This window comes from Sinocyclocheilus grahami, unplaced genomic scaffold (assembly GCF_001515645.1).
Source record: "Sinocyclocheilus grahami isolate Dianchi unplaced genomic scaffold, SAMN03320097.WGS_v1.1 scaffold83.1, whole genome shotgun sequence".
Taxonomy (NCBI): Eukaryota; Metazoa; Chordata; class Actinopteri; order Cypriniformes; family Cyprinidae; genus Sinocyclocheilus; species Sinocyclocheilus grahami.
Window position 1 is genome coordinate 1728466 of NW_015505262.1, and position 1095 is coordinate 1729560.

The 1095-nt window shown below is 36.5% G+C and overlaps 1 protein-coding gene across 1 annotated transcript in view; it reads left to right on the plus strand.

Moving 5' to 3' along the window:
* The first annotated feature begins 237 nt into the window (after positions 1–237).
* Positions 238–1095, plus strand: part of LOC107586540 (tachykinin-3-like) — a 2638-nt gene continuing 1780 nt past the window's right edge. The window contains exons 1-3 of the mRNA XM_016273964.1: positions 238–353; positions 649–764; positions 850–949. Coding sequence (XP_016129450.1) covers positions 663–764; positions 850–949 — 202 coding nt within the window. The 5' untranslated portion in view covers positions 238–353; positions 649–662. The remainder of the gene's footprint in view (positions 354–648; positions 765–849; positions 950–1095) is intronic.

Here is a 1095-nt window from a genome sequence, read left to right on the forward strand (position 1 = left end):
ATCTGGCAAAGTTACAGATATGAGATTAAAGTTGCAAGAATTAAAATCTGAGTAATTTATGAAAGGGGTTTGACAAAAATAGGCTATGGTTTGTCCTTTTAAGGAATGCCTCACGCCTCTGATGTCAGGATCTCAATTGCGTGGTCATCACTGATGCAGACTACAAACCCTTAAACCACACCTACACTGCGACATCAGGTTGGACTTACTCACATGTTGCTATCATTAACAATCAGACAGGAGAGAATCCCTGTCTCTGTGTCTCTTGTCTGAGAGTCCATCACAAAAGGATTTAACTCCTCGACCACAAACTGTAACTCAGCTGTTTCCACATAGCATTATCCTCAGCTTAGGTAAGTACAATACCTTGTAAAATGTATTTCATATTACAATTTTACATTATCGTTTTAGATTTGTTTTATTTTAATGTATTTTTTTAAAGGTTTTCCTTCCCGGTGGTTTAGTGGTAAATTATACTAAATACCAATGTAAGAGAAAAACATGTATAACTGCAATTAGGATTGTAGAGGAGAAACTTAGTGTTTTCATTTTCTTTCAAATGTTACTGGGTCTAGCAAAAAAAAATAAAAAATACGGACGTTATGAAAAAAAAAACTGCTTTACTATTTTGAGATATTTTCTCCTCAGACTTATCTGTTAAGATGTACCGTGGGCTAGTGTTACTGTTCTTGGTTTTGGTGCTGGAAACCCGATGGAGTGAATCGAGATGTCAGCAGTCAGAGTCTCATAGATCAATTTCAGGTGTAAGTGACAGATTATGATCATCTAAAAAGTATAAATGTATAGTTTTGCCCGAGCTGTATAATAAAAACTTAATTTCATGCACAGGAGAATCCAAGCTTTCGGCTGTCGGCTCATAACTTGCTGAAGAGGTATAATGACATAGATTATGACAGTTTCGTCGGATTAATGGGGCGCAGGAACGTCGGTGAGTGAACAGATATTTTTGTTGTTGTTGTTGTTGTAATTATATATAAATTTTACTTCAGTTTCCTACTGAAACATGTTTTTAAAATGTTTTGCGAATGCATCCCCCCCCCCCCCCCCCCCCCAAAAAAAAAAAAAAACCCCACC